This window comes from Coregonus lavaretus (genome assembly GCF_964263955.1).
Source record: "Coregonus lavaretus genome assembly, chromosome: 2".
Taxonomy (NCBI): Eukaryota; Metazoa; Chordata; class Actinopteri; order Salmoniformes; family Salmonidae; genus Coregonus; species Coregonus lavaretus.
The window spans coordinates 28358473-28379155 of NC_139989.1; the positions used below are offsets into that span (position 1 = coordinate 28358473).

At 42.3% G+C, this 20683-nt stretch overlaps 1 protein-coding gene across 1 annotated transcript in view; it reads left to right on the forward strand.

Annotated features, from left to right (window-relative positions):
* Window positions 1-1989: 1989 nt before the first annotated feature.
* Window positions 1990-20683, forward strand: part of LOC311102124 (BTB/POZ domain-containing adapter for CUL3-mediated RhoA degradation protein 1-like) — a 32458-nt gene continuing 13764 nt past the window's right edge. The window contains exons 1-5 of the mRNA XM_084143358.1: window positions 1990-2222; window positions 13845-14106; window positions 14758-14927; window positions 15390-15479; window positions 15844-15896. Coding sequence (XP_083999484.1) covers window positions 13872-14106; window positions 14758-14927; window positions 15390-15479; window positions 15844-15896 — 548 coding nt within the window. The 5' untranslated portion in view covers window positions 1990-2222; window positions 13845-13871. The remainder of the gene's footprint in view (window positions 2223-13844; window positions 14107-14757; window positions 14928-15389; window positions 15480-15843; window positions 15897-20683) is intronic.

The window sequence follows — 20683 nt, forward strand, 5'->3', positions numbered from 1 at the left end:
TGAATGGCACACATACACAATCCATGCCTCAATTGTCTTAATTCTTAAAAATCCTTCTTTAACTTTTTACTGCAATGGGCTAAATCAGGGTCACACAAAGTGATTCTTGGTAGTCTTTAAGAAATCTACTTTGAAACAAAATTATACACCTCACACACATGGTTATCAGCTTTAAAAAAAAGAAGGCACCTGTACCATGCCAGATATAGTTGAAATGTATTCAATTTTGAGTTTGCATCCCAACATTACACTTTATATACATCACAGAAGACTGAAATATAACAAAACTGTTTGACATAGAAACACCGGATTTTCGTTGTAAAATAAAATAAACATCTTTATTAATTATGAAATTATTCCACCCATGAGGCCAAAGAGGGTGCTTTTGGTCATTTAGTGCAGGAAAGGGCTAACCAGTCTATTTCCCTTCATCTACACTGATTGAAGTGGATTTTAAATGGTGGTCCTCTGTAGCTCAGCTGGTAGAGCACGGCGCTTGTAACGCCAAGGTAGTGGGTTCGATCCCCGGGACCATCCATACACACAAAAAAATGTATGCACGCATGACTGTAAGTCGCTTTGGATAAAAGCATCTGCTAAATGGCATGTTATTATTATTATTAAAAAGTGACATCAATAGCTTTCACCTGGATTCACCTGGTCAGTCTGTCATGGAAAGAGCATGTGTTTCTAAGGTTTTGTATACTCAGTGTATGCATCCTATGACACAGTGCTATATTTGAAACGAATAGTGTCCAGGCACTTCATTTTAAGCTGTTTTACCACAGTAAAAGTCCAGCAACACATCTTATGACTAAGCTTTTTGTTCAAAGTCACCCTACTGACTCTTTTCAACCCCACTTTAGCTGAGTCAGGTAGTAGACAGTCCAATACAGTGTATTGCATTGGGGCTATGGAGGGGACGGAGTAAAAAGCCAGCAACTGTCCGTATGACACAGTCCCCCTCCAAAACTAAACATATTTGGTTAGTAGAGACCCTACTGAGTCTTTTCCAACTCACTTTAGCTGAGACAGGCAGTAAACTTTTTATTATACAGTCCAATATGTGTTCCAATATGTATTCCATATACAGTGAACTTGTTCTGTTGCATGGGTAAATAGTCACAAACTCTGAATTACCAAATAATTCGTGTTTATTAGCAAAAGATAGTATGACAACTGCTGGGCACAGCACATAGCGTTATGGTTTCACAGAATTTGGATAAGACACATGAGGATTTCAGCCACTAGAGGGTGCTACTAGGATAATAAATCAAATCAAATCAAATCAAATTGTATTGGTCACATGCGCCGAATACAACAGGTGCAGACATTACAGTGAAATGCTTACTTACAGCCCTTAACCAACAGTGCATTTATTTTAACAAAAAAAGTAAAAATAAAACAACAACAAAAGTGTTGAGAAAAAAAGAGCAGAAGTAAAATAAAATAACAGTAGGGAGGCTATATATACAGGGGGGTACCGGTGCAGAGTCAATGTGCGGGGGCACCGGCTAGTTGAGATAGTTGAAGTAATATGTACATGTGGGTAGAGTTAAAGTGACTATGCATAAGCCACTAGGCCATACAGTATAATCACAGATAGAACAGTGTTAGTTATAAAACAATTTTTTGGTATAATCATCCAGTTATACAGCAAACTGGAAAAAAATTAAAACTGTGATAGGATCTGTAAGAACCAAGACACACTTTTAAGCATAGCACCAGTCATATACATAACATAGAATGACATTAAAAACATAGCCATTTCTCAATGTGCTCCACCATATAATATTATGTATCTTAAGTAGTAATTAATAGTTAGTTGTAGTTATAATTTTGTAACATAATTTTGTACCATAATTTTAAGATTATGTACTATGACTATGCAAAGCTGCAAAAAAATATTGATTAAGTATCATACACATAGCATTTTAGCACAGACCTTTATTTTGAAGGCAAAATCGGAAAACCGGAAGTGTTATTGTTGCTGCCGGGACGCTAATCTTGTCAATGAGGTTAGCTAGGCAAGCAAACATGTCAAAATGACCCCGTCCTAATTAACCACAGTATTTCCCTAATTCGTACAACTAGCTAGCAACCTAGTTAAGTGTGTTCTTTTTCCGTTGGCGTTGTTTTAAATTCACATTTTAATAGCATTGGAGATTTTGAACCACCACAACAGTTAATCGCTAACGTTAGCTAGCAAGTCGGCTAGCCTGGTGAGTACATTATTAGCTAGCTAACGGCTTGCCTTTAACATCCAACCAGAGACGGTGCGGTAGCTTGAAACTAACGTTAGTAAATGTAGCTAGCTAGGTAACAAGCCAACTACTAACCAGCAAGTTGGCTAGTGTGATTGTCGCGAGGTACTTTGCTAGCCAACGTTGGCTAACGTTAGTTGGCTAGCTGTCTTTCATGTGTCTTGCAGTGTCTGGAAAACTAACTTGTTAACAGTTACCCATTCAAATGTCACCTGGAAATGATACTGGCCTAGAAGTAGGCAGGGCAAACCCGTTTTGGTGATTTCGGGTAGCTAAATCATCAAAATAAATAAATCACAACACGTTTTTGGACTCATCCAACAGTTTTACCCGATTAAGTAGCTACGATATCATTGGAAACTGTAGATTATAATTTAACATGAAGGAAAATTGTGTTTTCAATTTTTTGAAATTATGTTTGTGTCCACAATTGTCCAGTGTTTGATCGGTACCAGAGAGTAATTATGTTCTGATTTCAGATTGAAATAGCAGAGTAGAGGAAGATTTCAATAGCTCTCATTTTGTCTAAGTTGTTGGGAAAGTGGTCAAAGTAGCTAATTTGTTTAAAAAGTAACATTGTTTATAGTGAATAGAATGTAGGGAGTGATGTCACAATGGGACCTTTAGAATGCTGAGGAAATCCCATGAAAGTGGATGGAGGACAAAAAGTTTAAAAGGTATAAAACCTATCAAAAAGTTGTATGCAAGCACACTATTCCAGACCAGTCTACACGTTTTAAAGTTTGAAATACGTTTCTAGCTTAAACGGTGTAAGAGGAGTAGCGTTGTAAAGAATAATAACTATAAATCAGAAATAATTCTTACAAGATCTAAAGTTTAATGTTAAAAGTTAGGCTTAAAAAAAACAACTTTTCACCCCAATTTCGTGGTATCCAATTGGTAGTTACAGTCATGTCCCATCGCTGCAACTCCCGTACGGACTCAGGAGAGATCCATGCGTCCTCCGAAACACGACCCTGCCAAACCGCACTGCTTCTTGACACACTTCTCGCTTAACCTGGAAACCAGCCGCACCAATGTGTCGGAGGAAACGCAGTCCAACTGGTGACCGAAATCAGCCCGGCCCCCCACAGAGTCGCTAGAGCGTAATGGGACAAGGACATCCCGGCCGGCCAAACTCTCCCCTAACCCAGACGAGGCTGGGCCAATTGTGCGCCGCCTCATGGGACTCCCGGTCGCGGCCGGCTATGACACAGCCTGGGATCGAACCCGGGTCTGTAGTGACGCCTCTAGCACTGCTAAACCACTCGGGAGGTAAAAGTTACATTCCTAAAACGTACGTTGAAAATAACGTTGTTGCTGCTTCCTGTTGACTAGACGTATTGATAAATAGCCCAATGTTAAAACAGTTTTAAAGTGTCTGAATGAATAACCAATATGCAGAAATATGCACGTCCTGTTAAAAATCACACAGAATATGGGAATAATGTGTACATCACTAGTTAGAGGACAATGTGTAGAAGACGGCTAGCTACATTTTGAAGTGTTGCATTTTGATTCAAGTGGGTCACCAACGCAATAAGTGTAACGCAACACTTTTTTTGTTAATCACTTCCATCGATATCATGCTGAAATCAATAGAACAGGGAGCGTTTTGGGTGTAGAGCTGTTTAAACGAACACTATTCAAAGGCCACACGGAAACTTGGAATACCCTATATATGGTTGTTTAGAAGAAGATTTTTTGAAACCTTCTACAATCTAAACTGAGTGTACAAATCATTAGGAACACCTACTTTTTCCATGACAGACTGACCAGGTGAATCCAGGTGAAAGCTATGATCCCTTTTTGAGGTCACCACTTAAATCAGTGTAGATGAAGGGGAGGAGACAGGTTAAAGAAGGATTTGAAAGTCTTGAGACATGGATTGTGTATGTGTGCCATTCGAAGGGTGAATTGGTAGGACAAAATATTTAAGTGCCTATGAACGGGGTATGGTAGGTGCCAGGCGCACCGGTTTGAGTGTGTCAAGAACTGCAACGCTGCTGGGATTTTCATGCTCAACAGATTCCTGTGTGTATCAAGAATGGTCAACCACCCAAAGGACATCCAGCCAACTTGACAACTGTGGGAAGCATTGGAATCAAATCAAATTGTATTTGTCACATGCGGCGACTACAACAGGTGTAGACCTTACCGTGAAATGCTTACTTACAAGCCCTTAACCAACAATTCAGTATTAAGAAAATAGTTAAGAAATTATTTACTAAATAAAGTAAAGTAAAATTAATTTAAAAAATATCACAATCAAATAACAATGAGGTTATTTTTTACATTTTAGTCATTTAGCAGACGCTCTTATCCAGAGTGACTTACAGTTAGTGAGTGCATACATTTTCATACTGGCCCCCCGTGGGAAACGAACCCACAACCCTGGTGTTGCAAGCGCCATGCTCTACCAACTGAGCTACACAGGACTATATACAGGGGGTACTGGTACAGAGTCAATGTACGGGGATACAGGTTAGTCGAGGTAATTTGTACATGTACAGTCGTGGTCAAAAGTCTTGAATGACACATACTAATTTTCACAAAGTCTGCTGCCTCAGTTTTGATGATGGCAATTTACATATACTCCAGAATATCATGAAGAGTGATCAGATGAATTGCAATTAATTGCAAAGTCCCTCTTTGCCATGAAAATGAACTTAATCCCCCAAAAACATTTCCACTGCATTTCAGCCCTGCCACAAAAGGACCAGCTGCCATCATGTCAGTGATACTCTCGTTAACACAGATGAGAGTGTTGACGAGGACAAGGCTGGATATCACTCTGTCATGCTGATTGAGTTAGAATAACAGACTGGAAGCTTTAAAAGGAGGGTGGTGCTTGAAATCATTGTTCTTCCTCTGTTAACCATGGTTACCTGCAAGGAAACACGTGCCGTCATCATTGCTTTGCACAAAAAGGACTTCACAGGCAAGGATTTTGCTGCTAGTAAGATTGCACCTAAATCAACCATTTATCGGATCATCAAGAACTTCAAGGAGAGAGGTTCAATTGTTGTGAAGAAGGCATCAGGGCGCCCAAGAAAGTCCAGCAAGCGCCAGGACCGTCTCCTAAAGTTGATTCAGCTGCGGGATCGGTGCACCACCAGTGCAGAGCTTGCTCAGGAATGGCAGCAGGCAGGTGTGAGTGCATCTGCACAGACAGTGTGGCGAAGACTTTTGGAGGATGGCCTGGTGTCAAGAAGGGCAGCAAAGAAGCCACTTCTCTCCAGAAAAATACATCAGGGACAGACTGATATCCTGCAAAAGGTACAGGGATTGGACTGCTGAGGACTGGGGTAAAGTCATTTTCTCTGATGAATCCCCTTTCCGATTGTTTGGGGCATCCGTAAAACACCTTGTCCGAGAAGACATTCCTGTGTCATGCCAACAGTAAAGCATCCTGAGACCATTCATGTGTGGGGTTCCTTCTCAGCCAAGGGAGTGGGCTCACTCACAATTTTGCCTAAGAACACAGCCATGAATAAAGAATGGTACCAACACATCCTCCGAGAGCAACTTCTGCCAACCATCCAAGAACAGTTTGATGACGACCAATGCTTTTTCCAGCATGATGGAGCACCTTGCCATAAGGCAAAAGTGATAACTAAGTGGCTCGGGGAACAAAACATCAACATTTTGGGTCCATGGCCAGGAAACTCCCCAGACCTTAATCCCATTGAGAACTTGTGGTCGATCCTCGAGGCGGGTGGACAAACAAAAACCCACAAATTCTGACAAACTCCAAGCATTGATTATGCAAGAATGGGCTGCCATCAGTCAGGATGTGGCCCAGAAGTTAATTGACAGCATGCCAGGGCAGATTGCAGAGGTCTTGAAAAGAAGGGTCAACACTGCAAATATTGACTCTTTGCATACACTTAATGTAATTGTAAATAAAAGCCTTTGACACTTACGGAATGCTTGTAATTATACTTCAGTATACCATAGTAACATCTGACAAAAATATCTAAAAACACTGAAGCAGCAAACTTTGTGAAGACCAATACTTGTGTCATTCTCAACTTTTGACCACGACTGTAGGTAGGGGTAATGTGACTATGCATGGATAATAAACAGCGCGTAGCAGCTCAATGCAAATAGTCTAGGTGGCCATTTGATGAATTGTTCAGCAGTCTTTTTTTATTTAACCTTTATTTAAGTAGGCAAGTCAGTTAAGAACATATTCTTATTTACAATGACTGCCTACCCCGGCCAAACCCGGACGACGCTGGGCCAATTGTGCGCCGCCCTATGGGACTCCTAATCACAGCCGGATTGTGATACAACTTGGAATCTAACCAGGGTTTGTAGTGACGCCTCTAGCACTGAGATGCAGTGCCTTAGACTGCTGCGCCACTCGGGAGCTGTTAAGGAGCCTTTTGGATCTAGACTTGACGCTCCGGTACCGCTTGCCGTGTGGTAGCAAAGAGAACAGTATATGACTTGGGTGACTGGAATCTTTGACTATTTTTTGGCCTTCCTCTGACACAGCCTAGTATATAGGTCCTGGATGGCAGGAAGCTTGGCCCCAGTTATGTACTGGGCCATACGCACTACCCTCTGTAGCGCCTTACGGTCGGATGCTGAGCAGTTGCCATACCAGGTCAGGATGCTCTCGATGGTGCAACTGGAGAGTATTTTGAGGATCTGAGGGGGAAAAGGCGTTGTCGTGCCCTCTTCTTTGTGTGTTTGGACCATTTTATAGTTTGTTTGTGATGTGGACACCAAGGAACTTGAGACTCTCGACCTGCGCCTCTACAACCCCTACGATGTGAATGGGCGCGTGTTCGGCCCCCGTTTTCCTGTAGTCCACGATCATCTCCTTTGTCTTGCTCACGTTGAGGGAGAGGTTGTTGTCATGGCACTACACTGCCAGGTCTCTGACCTCCTCCCTATAGGCTGTCTCATCGTTGTGGTCCTCTGTAGCTCAACTGGTAGAGCACGGCGCTTGAAACGCCAAGGTAGTGGGTTCGAGCCCCGGGACCACCCATACAGAAAAATGTATGCATGCATGACTGTAAGTCGCTTTGGATAAAAGCGTCTGCTAAATGGCATATTATTGTCGGTGATCATGCCTACCACCGTTGTTGTCAGTAAACTTAATGATGGTGTTGGATTCGTGCCTGGCCACGCAGTCGTGGAATAATAATGGAATAATAATATTGAATGCATTAAAAGAAGTGACCGTAACCAAAGTAACAAACACTGTAGATTAGGAATTAACAGTAAATGTACTACTGATGATATATGTAATGAGGAATTGATATACACGCAAACAATTCACACAATTTAAGTTATGAAACAATGAATGTGCACAAATTGGTGGGAGAGAGCACATTCTGGAGAGAGAAGGGCATTGTGCATCTGGCCGCATGGTCAATCCGACGTCTGCATTGATCATACAGCAATTACGGTGATATGTCCTCAGCAGAAGTCATATGGTTGTTTTTGTCTGTGTACTTGGCGTTGTTTAGTAGGCCTACTTTGTCTGTCCGTATAATTATTCCATTGCTGACGACGTCTGTCGTGATCCAAGCCCATGCTTTCTTGCCCAGGCATGTTTACTGAGCGACAGATCATAAAAAAATAAAATGTAGATTTGTTTTATTTTGATTGTACAAGTGTTGTGTCAGGAGAAGTGTTGCTCCTCGAAATAAACAATATGGGGCAAGCGAATTAGCCTAACTTCATCTAAATCTGTGTCTAGAATAAATGAAGGCAGTAGTAGCCAGCCATACATTAGGCTATTTATTTGCCTATTTCTTTGATAATTGAATAGGACTAAGTAAGTCAATCGTGTATTTTCATCTGTCGGGGTCGTTTACCTTTGAACAATGTGTGTGAAGGAACATAAGGATGCTCCCTGAGTGATAGCGCAGTAATGCGCACTTGGGGTATAGGCTTTACTGGCACACTGGCACATTTACGGGTTTTCCGATCACGAGTAAATCTGATTACGAGTATCAAGTGTGATAAAACGGATGACGAGATCGGCACACCCCTAGCTATCATGCTTGTAAACATGATTTATTAATTAGTTAAAAAAACACATTAATAGATTGCTTTTTATAATGTTTTGTTGCATTTAACTGCCGAAAATGCTGTTAGAATCCATTTCCATAGTAGGTGACGTCAGAGGTCACCGACTCAAATTGATTGGTCACATACATGTGTTTAGCAGATGTTATTGCGGGTGTAGCGAAATGCTTGTGCTTCTAGCTCCGACAGTGCAGTAATATCTGACAAGTAATATCTAACAATTTCACAACATATACCCAATACACACAAATCTAAGTAAGGAATTAAGAATATATACATATATGAACGAGCGATGTCAGAGCGGCATGGACTAAGATACTGTAGAATAGTATAGAATACAGTATATACAGTGGGGAGAACAAGTATTTGATACACTGCCGATTTTGCAGGTTTTCTTACTTACAAAGTATGTAGAGGTCTGTAATTTTTATCATAGGTACACTCCAACTGTGAGAGACGGAACCTAAAAATCTAAAATCCAGAAAATCACATTGTATGATTTTTAAGTCATTAATTTGCATTTTATTGCATGACATAAGTATTTGATCACCTACCAACCAGTAAGAATTCCGGCTCTCACAGACCTGTTAGTTTTTCTTTAAGAAGCCCTCCTGTTCTCCACTCATTACCTGTATTAACTGCACCTGTTTGAACACGTTACCTGTATAAAAGACACCTGTCCACACACTCAATCAAACAGACTCCAACCTCTCCACAATGGCCAAGAACAGAGAGCTGTGTAAGGACATCAGGGATAAAATTGTAGACCTGCACAAGGCTGGGATGGGCTACAGGACAATAGGCAAGCAGCTTGGTGAGAAGGCAAAAACTGTTGGCGCAATTATTAGAAAATGGAAGAAGTTCAAGATGAAGGTCAATCACCCTCGGTCTGGGGCTCCATGCAAGATCTCACCTCGTGGGGCATCAATGATCATGAGGGATCAACCCAGAACTACACGGCAGGACCTGGTCAATGACCTGAAGAGAGCTGGGACCACAGTCTCAAAGAAAACTATTAGTAACACACTACGCCGTCATGGATTAAAATCCTGCAGCGCACGCAAGGTCCCCCTGCTCAAGCCAGCGCATGTCCAGGCCCGTCTGAAATTTGACCATCTGGATGATCCAGAGGAGGAATGGGAGAAGGTCATGTGGTCTGATGAGACAAAAATAGAGCTGTTTGGTCTAAACTCCACTCGCCGTGTTTGGAGGAAGAAGAAGGATGAGTACAACCCCAAGAACACCATCCCAACCGTGAAGCATGGAGGTGGAAACATCATTCTTTGGGGATGCTTTTCTGCAAAGGGGACAGGACGACTGCACCGTATTGAGGGGAGGATGGATGGGGCCATGTATTGCGAGATCTTGGCCAACAACCTCCTTCCCTCAGAAAGAGCATTGAAGATGGGTCGTGGCTGGGTCTTCCAGCATGACAACGACTCAACACACAGCCAGGGCAACTAAGGAGTGGCTCCGTAAGAAGCATCTCAAGGTCCTGGAGTGGCCTAGCCAGTCTCTAGACCTGAACCCAATAGAAAATGTTTGGAGGGAGCTGAAAGTCCGTATTGCCCAGCGACAGCCCCGAAACCTGAAGGATCTGGAGAAGGTCTGTATGGAGGAGTGGGCCAAAATCCCTGCTGCAGTGTGTGCAAACCTGGTCAAGACCTACAGGAAACGTATGATCTCTGTAATTGCAAACAAAGGTTTCTGTACCAAATATTAAGTTCTGCTTTTCTGATGTATCAAATACTTATGTCATGCAATAAAATGCAAATTAATGACTTAAAAATCATACAATGTGATTTTCTGGATTTTTGTTTTAGATTCCGTCTCTCACAGTTGAAGTGTACATATGATAAAAATTACAGACCTCTACATGCTTTGTAAGTAGGAAAACCTGCAGAATCGGCAGTGTATCAAATACTTGTTCTCCCCACTGTATTTACATTTTACATTTTAGTCACTTAGCAGACACTCTTATCCAGAGCAACTTACATGAGCAATTAGGGTTAAGTGCCTTGCTCAAGGGCACATCGACAGATTTTTCACCTAGTCGGCTCGGGGATTAGAACCAGCACCCTTTCGGTTACTGGCACAACGGTCTTAACCACTAATCTACCTGCCGCCCATATGAGATGAGTAATACAAGATATGTAAACATTAAAGTGGCTAGTGTTTTCTAGTCTATGTCTATAGGCAGCAGCCTATAATGTGCTAGTGATGGCTGTTTAACAGTCTGATGGCCTTGAGATAGAAGCTGGTTTTCAGTCTCTTGGTCCCAGCTTTGATTCACCTGTACTGATCTCGCCTTCTGGATGATAGCGGGGTGAACAGGCAGTGGCTCGGGTTGTTGATGTCCTTGATGATCTTTTTGGCCTTCCTTTGACGTCGGGTGCTGTAGGTGTCCTGGAGGGCGGGTAGTTTGCCCCCGGTAATGCGTTGGGCAGACAGCACCACCCTCTGGAGAACCTTGCGGTTGCTGGCGGTGCAGTTGCTGTACCAGGCGGTGATGCAGCCCGACAGGATGCTCTCAATTGTGCATCTGTAAAAGTTTGTGAGGGTTGTAGGTGCCAAGCCAAATTTCTTTAGCCTCCAGATGTTGAAGACGCTCTGTTGCGCCTTCTTCACCACACTGTCTGTGTGGGTGGTCCATTTGTTTGTCAGTGACGTGTACGCCAAGGAACTTGAAGCCCACCAAGTGGAAGAAGTGGGTGCTCAGGGTGATAAATACGTTTCCCACTAGTAATTACCAGTTTGAGGGTTATTCAAGTGGATTTTTGCCATTCGTATGTGGTAAATTCCCACTTCCAAAAGAAAAGGAGAGCCGCACACTCTAGGAGCTCAGATGCAATAATTTAATAACCTAAAAACCAACGTTTCGACAGACAAGCTGTCTTCATCAGGGTATAATGATTCCCACTTCCCACATGGTTACAAATGCACTATGACACTGCCTCCTTCAGTGCCAGATGCACACTTGTGAATCTCCATAAATGGGGCATGTCTGTAGCACAGCGACATCTCCCACTCTGATAGGCTTTCACTGTTAAAAGTATGTGCAACACAGGGTGCATTGGCCAATTCATTGAAAGCTTTGGGTATATAGAGTGGGTACTACCTGTTTGCTGAAATGGGTGCAAGAGGGAAGTTTGTAACGTGGTTGGAGCATTTTCATGAGGAGCTGGAATATGGTTCTGTATGGCTCAGTTGGTAGAGCATGGCGCTTGCACCGCCAGGTTTGTGGGTTCGCTTCCCGGGGCCACCCATACATAAAATGTATGCAAGCATGACTATAAGTCGCTTTGGATAAAAGCGTCTGCTAAATGGCATATATTAAATATGAATATGGAGCTGGATTACCTGCCAAAAGGTTGAACAAACGTAACATTAGGATCGTAAGAAAATCCATACATAAATTGTTAGGATCGTAAGAAAAGCCATGCATGAAACGTGAAATGTAATCTGTGAACATACCAACACCATGTTACGACTACTGACTAACATTCTAGGCTTGAATAAATCTTGTGATGTAATTCGTACAATAATACCTTTCAGAGATCCTGGCAGTTTCATCTCACCAACAAAAAAAACTTACACCAAGTGGCCTGTGAGGTGTGCTACGAGAACAAGCATAACACAGCATAAAAAGCGGAGGTCAGGGAAACCGGAAAGGGGTATCCTGCACGTTTTCAAGTTGTCTCTATTCTCTATTATTCAGTTGGGTTTACTTCACATTTAGGTAGCTAATGTAATGGATTTGTTTGCCAGCCCAAGTCTAGATAGCACTAAGATGTATTATGCCTACAACAGGGAAGTTTTAGTTCCCTGGGTGTATCTCTACAGCATGGGCATCCCCATGCATGTACCTTATCAAAATGCAGTGCATTCGGAAAGTATTCAGACCCCATGACTTTTCCACATTTTGTTACGTTACAGCCTTATTCTAAAATGGATTAAATAAAAAAAATTCCTCATCAATCTACACACAATACCCCATAATGACAAAGTGAAACAGTTTTTTTGAAATTTTTGCAAGTGAATACCAAAAACAACCCAGATACCTTATTTACATAAGTATTCAGACACTTTTCTATGAGACTTGAAATTGAGCTCAGGTGCATCCTGTTTCCATTGATCATCCTTGAGATGTTTCTACAACTTGATTGGAGTCCACCTGTGGTAATTTCAATTGATTGGACATGATTTGAAAAGGCACACACCTGTGTATGTAAGGTCCCACAGTTGACAGTGCATGTCAGAGCAAAAACCAAGCCATGAGGTCGAAGGAATTGTCCGTAGAGCTCCAAAACATGATTGTGTCGAGGCACAGATCTGGGGAAGGGTACCAAAACATTTCTGCAGCATTGAAGGTCCCCAAGAACACAGTGGCCTCCAACATTCTTTAAATGGAAGAAGTTTGGAACCACCAAGACTCTTCCTAGAGCTGGACCCAGCCAAACTTAATTGCAAAAGGGTTTTCTAATGATCAATTAGCCTTTTAAAATGATAAACTTGGATTAGCAAACACAACGTGCCATTGGAACACAGGACTGATGGTTGCTGATAATGGGCCTCTGTACGCCTATGTAGATATTCCATAAAAAATCTGCCGTTTCCAGCTACAATAGCCATTTACAACATTAACAATGTCTACACTGTATTTCTGATCAATTTGATGTTATTTTAATGGACAAAAAAATTGCTTTTCTTTCGTAAACAAGGACATTTCTAAGTGACCCCAAACTTCTGAATGGTAGTGTATGTTCAACCTTTTGGCAGCTATCTTGCTCCATACTGAAATGCCCTATCAGCAGCTATAAACCAAAGACTGTAAAAAATGTAAACACAGCCTACCTATTGCTCTTGTAATTTCTTTGGCCCGGTCAGAATCAGCTGCCAAGGGCTGCTTGAATGACGATGTGTTGTGTTTTGCGTTTCTGTCTTGCTCTGGTTTACTGGGGTGATGTCGGCATAAATCCGTCAACATATTTGAGGTGTTGGCAGCTGTATAGGCTATTGTCGTTGTGCGCAGCGAATTACTGTTAACGTTTTATCAACAACTGTCCATCGCCATTGTAATCTACTGGGAAGCCAACATTTTCCCAAACTGGAGATTTTAAACGATGATGGAGGATCCTCCAATTCTGGTTGATCGACTCCACCACTCGCAACCGTACAGAACTAGTTCCTGGCTGCGCCTCACAAAAGGACAGTTTGAAATGCGCCAATTAAGATTAGAATTCTGATTACAATGTGCGCATAGGCTGTAGTTGTTTTAACGGAATAGCCCGAAATGTTTTTTTACAGCTAAGATTTACTCGAGACAATAGGACTACAACGCAGTGTAGTGTTATCATTTTGAATTAAAACAATTTATGTATTCATTCGGGTTCACAGTGCGGTCCGAACAGAGGTCCCCATGTACCGTTACACCTCATTTTTGTTATATGTTGACAGTTGTATTTGTTTTTGATCATTCAATCAATTGAAATTACATCCCGCAACTGTGGTTTCTTGTTTTTAAATCAGGAACTTCTGTAACTGCAAGCACGCCTGATGTCTGCCGAGGCTTCTGCAGGGAGTGTGGCAGCTGCCTCCGTCCCCACCACCCAGTCCTCTGGCCGGGGCAGCGAGGAGAAGGGGGTTGGAGGGGGTCTGGCGGGGAGTAAATATGTGAAGCTGAATGTTGGGGGCTCCCTGCATTACACCACGGTACAGACCCTGAGTAAAGAGGACGGTCTACTAAGGAGCATGTGCAATGGAGGAGCAGAGGTCACCATAGATTCGGAGGGTAGGTATGGACCTATGTGTATTATTTATGTATGCCAGTGTTTCCCAATATGTTATTCTAGGATCACGCAGGCTTGCACATCTTTGTTCCAGTCCAGCACTACCACACTTGATACAACTATTCAACTAATGGTCACCAATGTTGGGAATCAGGTGTGCCAATGCTGGAAGAAAACGTGTAGTCCTAATGGAGCCAAAGGAACGGATTGGAAACACTGGGCCGTGTTCAGCAAGGCATAACGGTGTGCAACATGCAATTTCATGGAAACAGTGCTGCACTGAATGATCAGTTGAAGAATATTGTGATTTATGATGGCTCAGAGGGCAATTTTGTGCAGTGTGCTGGTTTTGATTTTTCAAATGGTCACACCCATATTGGTTAGTTCACACCCACCACATGGGAGCAAACATACCTCGAAGACTGAATAACGGTGCACACCATTTTGGGAAAACATGTCGCTCAGTACAAACCGTTTACTCCCGTTTTGCAGCGTGTGACGGGATGTGACTTATTTACCTTTTTGTTTTCTCCATATTCTCAGGAATGACTAAAGCAATCGCCACATGGAAAAATTTGAAATTTAGATGAGATTGATTCTTGCCTATGTCTAATCTGTTCTCACTCCTTCTCAATCTTTTTCCTCTCCTTTAGGCTGGGTAGTGTTGGACAGGTGTGGTCGCCATTTTGGCTTGGTGCTGAACTTTATGCGGGACGGCTCGGTACCGCTTCCGGAGTCCCACCGAGAGCTGGAGGAAGTTCTGAAGGAAGCTCAGTACTACAGGGTGCAGGGACTAGTCCAGCACTGCACCTCTGCCATGCAGGTAAGACCCAGACTGACCCAACAAAAATTATAATTGTGTGTAAAGCACTGAGCTGAGTGTCAGTATTATTAAATGTCCTTCGCTCTTTGTGTTTGTCTTTGAGCTAAGTCTTATCAAATGCTTTCAAAGTGCAATATACTGTATGTGAGTCAAATAACTGTTATGCACTAATCTAATCTCTCTAATGCTTACATTGGATCCCAATGTTTGTGTGTTGAATACCCAGGCCAAAGTGTCAGAAGCCTCCCATAGTGTGAGTCAGAAGCCTCCCATAGTGTGAGTCAGAAGCCTCCCATAGTGTGAGTCAGAAGCCTCCCATAGTGTGAGTCAGAAGCCTCCCATAGTGTGAGTCAGAAGCCTCCCATAGTGTGAGTCAGAAGCCTCCCATAGTGTGAGTCAGAAGCCTCCCCCATAGTGTGAGTCAGATGTTCATGTGAATCAAATGCCTTCGATGTCCCACAGAAACAAAGGGACGTCTATGAGGGTGTATGCCGCATTCCCATGATTACCTCAGCCAAAGAAGAACAGAGAATGATAACCACCTGCAGGAAGGTGAGAGAGGGATAGAAAGAGGGTGGGTGAATGGGAGGGAGGACGGGCATAGGTAGGAAGGCTGTCCATTACAGATGGCAGACTGGTTTGACTTTAAATGCTTACTTAGATCTCCGACCTTAGCTCTGGTATCATTGCTTAGCTTTAGCTCTCATACTGATTTTTATGTCGATGTGAGTTTAGATTTTCTATTGCCTTGTGTAAAGTGTCTGAGTGTTCTGAAAAGCGCTATACAAACAAAAGTTATTATTATTATTAAAATGGACCCTCAACATTTTTCAGCAGCTTAACTTTTCCAAATTATCAGAAAATGCTCAATATTTGCTACTGTTACATTAGTTCTAATGTTTCCTGTCTCCCACAGCCTGTAGTAAAACTACAGAACAACAGAGGGAACAACAAGTATTCGTACACCAGGTAATATTTTTATTTTTTATTTAACCTTTACTGACACCAAGGTCTCTTTTACAGATGAGCCCTGAATTACAGAAAATACACATCAAAATACAAATGCAAGCAGAAAGAAAGAAAACATGGTCATAAAAACAAACACATGCATCAGTAATAAGGTCATCAATCAGCTTTCTGAATTGCCCTAGAGGCACCAAAACATCCAATTTAAGAACATTTTGAAGATTGTTCCACAAATAAGGTGGAAGAAAACTAAAAGCTGATTTACCTAACTCAGTAGAGAGACCAAAGGAATCTCCAGAGTTAGCCATCCCTGAGACCCAGGTGTGTAACTCATACAGTGGGGAGAACAAGTATTTGATACACTGCCGATTTTGCAGGTTTTCCTACTTACAAAGCATGTAGAGGTCTGTAATTTTTATCATAGGTACACTTCAACTGTGAGAGACGGAATCTAAAATAAACATCCAGAAAATCACATTGTATGATTTTTAAGTAATTAATTTGCATTTTATTGCATGACATAAGTATTTGATACATCAGAAAAGCAGAACTTAATATTTGGTACAGAAACCTTTGTTTGCAATTACAGAGATCATACGTTTCCTGTAGGTCTTGACCAGGTTTGCACACACTGCAGCAGGGATTTTGGCCCACTCCTCCATACAGACCTTCTCCAGATCCTTCAGGTTTCGGGGCTGTCGCGGGGCAATACGGACTTTCAGCTCCCTCCAAAGATGTTCTATTGGGTTCAGGTCTAGAGACTGGCTAGGCCACTCTAGGACCTTGAGATGCTTCTTACGGAGCCACTCCTTAGTTGCCCTGGCTGTGTGTTTCGGGTCGTTGTCATGCTGGAAGACTAAGCCACGACCCATCTCCAATGCTCTTACTGAGGGAAGGAGGTTGTTGGCCAAGATCTCGCGATACATGGCCCCATCCATCCTCCCCTCAATACGGTGCAGTCGTCCTGTCCCCTTTGCAGAAAAGCATCCCCAAAGAATGATGTTTCCACCTCCATGCTTCACGGTTGGGATGGTGTTCTTGGGGTTGTACTCATCCTTCTTCTTCCTCCAAACACGGCGAGTGGAGTTTAGACCAAAAAGCTCTATTTTTGTCTCATCAGACCACATGACCTTCTCCCATTCCTCCTCTGGATCATCCAGATGGTCATTGGCAAACTTCAGACGGGCCTGAACATGCGCTGGCTTGAGCAGGGGGACCTTGCGTGCGCTGCAGGATTTTAATCCATGACGGCGTAGTGTGTTACTAATGCTTTTCTTTGAGACTGTGGTCCCAGCTCTCTTCAGGTCATTGACCAGGTCCTGCCGTGTAGTTCTGGGCTGATCCCTCACCTTCCTCATGATCATTGATGCCCCACGAGGTGAGATCTTGTATGGAGCCCCAGACCGAGGGTGATTGACCGTCATCTTGAACTTCTTCCATTTTCTAATAATTGCGCCAACAGTTGTTGCCTTCTCAACAAGCTGCTTGCCTATTGTCCTGTAGCCCATCCCAGCCGTGTGCAGGTCTACAATTGTATCCCTGATGTCCTTACACAGCTCTCTGGTCTTGGCTATTGTGGAGAGGTTGGAGTCTGTTTGATTGAGTGTGTGGACAGGTGTCTTTTATACAGGTAATGAGTTCAAACAGGTGCAGTTAATACAGGTAATGAGTGGAGAACAGGAGGGATTCTTAAAGAAAAACTAACAGGTCTGTGAGAGACGGAATTCTTACTGGTTGGTAGGTGATCAAATACTTATGTCATGCAATAAAATGCTAATTAATTACTTAAAAATCATACAATGTGATTTTCTGGATTTTTGTTTTAGATTCCGTCTCTCACAGTAGAAGTGTACCTATGATAAAAATTACAGACCTCTACATGCTTTGTAAGTAGGAAAACCTGCAAAATCGGCAGTGTATCAAATACTTGTTCTCCCCACTGTATGTCTAAAGTTTAGTAATGATGTTTGGTATAGTGGGAGTTTTTGTAAAAGCTTTTATGAATGAAAACATAGCAATGATTCAACCTACGTGACATCAAAGAGGGCCAACCAGCTTTCTGGTAGAGAATGCAGTGATGAGTACTAAAACTGTTGCCCGTAATAAAGCGCAGTGTGCTATGATAAACTGCATCTGCACGGCTTTAGTGAAGTGGCAGCTGCATTCATCTAGATGATGTCGCCATAGTCTAGGATCGATAGGAAAGCTGACTGAATAATCAGCTTTCTATAGAAGAAGCCCATTTGTATTCTCAGCTTCTTAACTAACTCATCAATATGCTTTTTAAAAGACAGCTTTTCAACTATCCCAGATATTTATAAGCAGGGACACGATCAATATGGGCACCATCCAAAGTACATATGCTTAAATCATCAGTTATTTTTATGCGCTCTAGAGAACAACCTGTACTTAGTTTTACCTGTATTCAATACTAATTTCAGGCCAGTTTTTCTGTAATACAATGAAAGCATACTGTAGTTCCGATAGAGCCTGGTCAACCGTTGGTGGCAATGGCATACACAACAGTATCATTGGTGCGGCATACAAGTGCAGGTTACAATCTTTTACAGAAAAGTCAATATTGTTAATGTAAACAGTACAAAGTACAGGACCCAGAATCGACCCCTGCACGACACCTATGTCCAGATTTAACACCATCAGTAGATACACATTTGAGTTCCATCTTTCAAGTAATTTTTAAACCAGTTACAGTGAGGGGAAAAAGTATTTGATCCCCTGCTGATTTTGTACGTTTGCCCACTGACAAAGACATGATCAGTCTAATTTTAATGGTAGGTTTATTTGAACAGTGAGAGACAGAATAACAACAAAAAAATCCAGAAAAATTGTTATGAATTGATTTGCATTTTAATGAGGGAAATAAGTATTTGACCCCTCTGCAAAACATTACTTAGTACTTGGTGGCAAAACCCTTGTTGGCAATCACAGAGGTCAGACGTTTCTTGTAGTTGGCCACCAGGTTTGTACACACCTCAGGAGGGATTTTGTCCCACTCCTCTTTGCAGATCTTCTCCAAGTCATTAAGGTTTCGAGCCTGACATTTGGCAACTCGAACCTTCAGCTCCCTCCACATATTTTCTATGGGATTAAGGTCTGGAGACTGGCTAGGCCACTCCAGGACCTTAATGTGCTTCTTCTTGAGCCACTCCTTTGTTGCCTTGGCCGTGTGTTTTGGGTCATTGTCATGCTGGAATACCCATCCACGACCCATTTTCAATGCCCTGGCTGAGGGAAGGAGGTTCTCACCCAAGATTTGACGGTACATGGCCCCGTCCATTGTCCCTTTGATGCGGTGAAGTTGTTCTGTCCCCTTAGCAGAAAATCACCCCCAAAGCATAATGTTTCCACCTCCATGTTTGACGGTGGGGATGGTGTTCTTGGGGTCATAGGCAGCATTCCTCCTCCTCCAAACACGGCAAGTTGAGTTGATGCCAAAGAGCTCGATTTTGGTCTCATCTGACCACAACACTTTCACCCAGTTCTCCTCTGAATCATTCAGATGTTCATTGCAAAACTTCAGTCGGGCCTGTATATGTGCTTTCTTGAGCAGGGGGACCTTGCGGGCGCTGCATGATTTCAGTCCTTCACGGCGTAGTGTGTTACCAATTGTTTTCTTGGTGACTATGGTCCTCCCATGTAGTTCTGGGCTGATTCCTCACCGTTCTCATGATCATTGCAACTCCACGAGGTGAGATCTTGCATGGAGCCCCAGGCCGAGGGAGATTGACAGTTATTTTGTGTTTCTTCCATTTGCGAATAATCGCACCAACTGTTGTCACCTTCTCACCAAGCTGCTTGGCGATGGTCTTGTAGCCCATTCCAGCCTTGTGTAGGTCTACAATCTTGTCCCTGACATCCTTGGAGAGCTCTTTTGTCTTGGCCATGGAGGAGAGTTTGGAATCTGATTGATTGATTGCTTCTTTGGACAGGTGTCTTTTATATAGGTAACAAACTGAGATTAGGAGCACTCCCTTTAAGAGTGCGCTCCTAATCTCAGCTCGTTACCTGTATAAAAGACACCTGGGAGCCAGAAATCTGTCTGACTGAGAGGGGGTCAAATCCTTATTTCCATCATTAAAATGCAAATCAATTTAACATTTTTGACATGCGTTTTTCTGGATTTTGTTGTTGTTATTCTGTCTCTCACTGTTCAAATAAACATACTGTTAAATTTATAGACTGATCATTTCTTTGTCAGTGGGCAAACGTACAAAATCAGCAGGGGATCAAATACTTTTTTCCCTCAATGTATGTGTTGTTCAACGTAGGCCTACATTCCATGAGACTTTAAAAAAAAATTATGCAGGGCTTGACATTAACCTTGATATTACTTGTCCTAAAGCCCAAGTAATTTGTCCAAACAAAACAAAAAAGGTCTGTAAACACCATTGGCGTAATAGGTGACTGGAACTGCGTTGTAGGCTTTTGTGTTTGTGTATGATGCAAGAAACTACTTTACTAAATCAAATTAATGTATTATTACAATAGAGAATCAGACAAAAATGTAGGCTACCCTCTGCCTATTGGCTTTTTTTGCATATTCAAGCCTGTCTCAAAATACAACACTGCTCTTTTAAAACAAAATCAAAGCTCTTACCTGACTCTCTTTTGAAAGATAGCAAGAAATGTTCAGGTTTTGTGCTTTTATAGGAAGCAATCACTCTCCCATTGCTGACCAAAACAATGCTATAACTGGGCTAATAACTTTCTAAATAGCAAAGAATATCAACAAATGCTCTTTGATCTCAAAAGCACATACTCTTGACAGT